Source organism: Gekko japonicus, unplaced genomic scaffold, assembly GCF_001447785.1.
Source record: "Gekko japonicus isolate JY-2015 unplaced genomic scaffold, Gekko_japonicus_V1.1 scaffold10101, whole genome shotgun sequence".
Taxonomy (NCBI): domain Eukaryota; kingdom Metazoa; phylum Chordata; class Lepidosauria; order Squamata; family Gekkonidae; genus Gekko; species Gekko japonicus.
In genome coordinates, this window is record NW_015175178.1 from 1 (window position 1) to 2830 (window position 2830).

General features: G+C 54.8%; 1 protein-coding gene across 1 annotated transcript; it reads right to left on the reverse strand.

Moving 5' to 3' along the window:
- Positions 1-850: 850 nt before the first annotated feature.
- Positions 851-2552, reverse strand: ETHE1 (ethylmalonic encephalopathy 1; the record flags this gene model as incomplete). The annotated part of the gene is made up of 2 exons (XM_015425220.1): positions 851-980; positions 2404-2552. Coding segments are annotated over 2 exons (279 nt in total), but the record flags the coding sequence as incomplete, so codon positions are not given.
- Between the last annotated feature and the right edge of the window lie 278 nt (positions 2553-2830).

A 2830-nucleotide genomic window follows, 5' to 3' on the forward strand; every position in this document is an offset into this window, starting at 1 on the left:
GACCCTGGAGGTCCCTTCCCACTCTATGGATCTATGGATCCTGAGCAGTACCCACTCCAGACTGCATTTCTGAACATGCAAAACTCCCCGCATGTAGCTAGCTAGCTCATACAGATATATACTGCAGTCTAGAGCAAGCTTTCTCCCCTTTAAACCATATCAAAAATAAGCTTACTTTGATCTGGTTCAAAGAAGGAACTATGTGGTGGCGGTAGGGGGAGCGTCCTCTTGAATGCTCCCCCCACGGCCACTATGGGGAGGTAAAAGGTAAAGGTTCCCTTGCTCGAAAGCCAGTCGAATCCGACTCTAGGGTTGCGGCGCTCATCTCCGTTTCCAAGCCGAAGAGCCAGCGCTGTCCGAAGACGTTTCCGTGGTCATGTGGCCGGCATGACTAAACACCAAGGTGCACGGAACGCTGTTACCTTCCCACCGAAGCGGTACCTATTTATCTACTTGCAATTTCTTGCTTTCGAACTGCTAGGTTGGCAGGAGACTATGGGGAGGGGGTGGAGCTAAACTCTGCTTGCAAAATGGCACCCCCCATTCCTTCCCCACTTCCTCTCTTTAAGGCTTTAAATTGGCCTTCTCCCCAGCACAGGTAGAGGAAGGACAATAAAGAGGAGGGAGGGGCGTTTCACAATATGGGGATGAAATGGGATTGTGGTTTTGCACCCCACTCTGGGTGCGGCCAACCTTCCCTCTTTCCCGTAATCTTGATAGCTCAGCGAAGCCGCCAGTCCCCCTACCCCAAACCCGCCTGGCCACGGGAAGAATCCCCACTCTGGTATAGTCCCTCCCCCTCTTCCAAAGCACCGCAGAGTCCGCTCTCCGTCCGCAAGCCCTGCCGTACCCTGCTGGAAGTCCGTCCGCCCACAGCCCCGGATCAGCAAGGCGTCCCCCGTGAAGGCCATGCTCTGGTCGTTCAGCACGTAGGTCAGGCAACCGTCCGTGTGCCCTGGAGTGGAGCGGGCTTCCAAGGCCTGTGGGGCAAGATGGAAAGAAAGCAAACCTGACGCTTGGCGAGAAAATAATGATTATCATACGGCATTGTGTGTCGTACGGCCAGGAGCTCCTAAGGTTGGCTGGCAGCCTGACGTTCTTTTAGCATCATGCACCACTAGGTGGCAAGCTAGACTTGTTTTTAAGGCAAGGCACATTTCAGAGGTGGTTTTTGCCATTGCCTGTGTCTGCATCACGCCCCTGGTATTGCTTGGAGCAGGGGTCATTTCCTGCAGGAGCGCACAGGAGCGGAGCTCCGGCAGTAAAGAGCCCAGGGGGCGGGCACATGCAACAAGCCCCGCCCCCTGCTCCCAGCAGCCCTCAGTCAGAGCAAGAAGCAGCCAGGTAAATTGCAGAGCCGCCCACCGCCGGCCCCCTGGTCCAAAACAGTCCAGTGGCACCTTTAAGACCAAGTTTTATTCAGGTACAAGCTCTCCCTCCTCTGTGAGGGCAGATCTGCACGTTTCCGCCCCCTCCCCAATAGCTAGCAATCCAAAACAATCCAGTGGAGCCTGAGCGGTGGGTGTTGCCTTCCGACACAGTTCTGGTGATGTCAGGGGGTGTGGCATATGCATATAAGTTATGCTAATGAGTTATGCTAATGAGCTCCTGCACCTCTTTTTCCACAAAATGACCCCTGGCTTGGAGGCTGCCCTTCCAAATCCCAGCCAAGGCTGACCCTGCTTAGCTTCTGAGATCTGATGGGACTGGACTAGCCTGGGCCGTCCAGGCCAGGGCTTCCCCCCTGTTCTTTCTTTCCCCCCCTGCAAGACAGAAAACCCGCACTGTATTAACCCGACTGTGCCGCCCTTCCACTGTTACACCTGCAGGACTCCCTCGGGTTTGCGGAACCTGGAATGGTAACCCCAGCTGGCCTGCAGGACAAGACAGAAAGACAGACAGCGGCCCTCTGCAAGGAACTCCACAGAAGACAACCCGGCGCTTTGCATTAAGCTGGCCCCGTTGCCCTCTGGCGAGCAGCCGTGAACTTTGCAGGTGTTCCCCAGGTTTGCCGAACCCTGAACTGTAACCCCAACCAGTGCTCTCTCTAAGCTGTGGAGTCTTGTGAGCAGAAATTCTACTTTGTGAGCTGCTGGCATTGAAGTTGTGAGCGAGCGACTTGGCTACTGCATAAATTAGTTTGCTCCGGAGCCCTCCTTCCTGAGCTGAGAAAAAAATGCGTGAGCTGGAGGCTAAAAAACTGTGAGCTAGCTCACACCAACTCAGCTTAGAGGGAACACTGATCAGCCTATCGCACAGACTTCTTATCAGCCCTTAGCTATTATACACAAGGATGCTTTGGCCAGATTTTGAATCCTACTTAGAGTTCTGGTAGCCTCATCTCTTCTAGGGCCTCCTCCTCCTGAACATACGTACAGCCCTTCCGGGCACGTATGGACTTACGAATGCCCCAAAACGCAGCGTGTGCCCTTCCCCGATCAGGACGTCCGCGGAGGCCCCGCTGTCCCGGGAGATGACGCTCCGACATCCCGGTAAGAGCTGCTTCAGAAGCCCGGTGCCTGTGATGTGGTCGGCGTGGCAATGGGTGTTGACTGGGGGGAGGGGGGGAACACAAGACCAGGTCACAAGAACACAAGAGAAGCCGTGTTGGATCAGGCCAATGGCCCACCCAGTCCAACACTCTGTGTTACAAAGGGGCCAAAACACAAGCAGCCCTCCCACTGTTGCCCCTCAAGCCCCAAGAGTGCAGAATATCGCTGTCCCAGACAGAGTGTTCCATCTATTCTTTGTGGCTAATAGCCACTGATGGACCTCTTCTCTTAAGAACATAAGAGAAGAAGCCATGTTGGATCAGGCCAATGGCCCATCT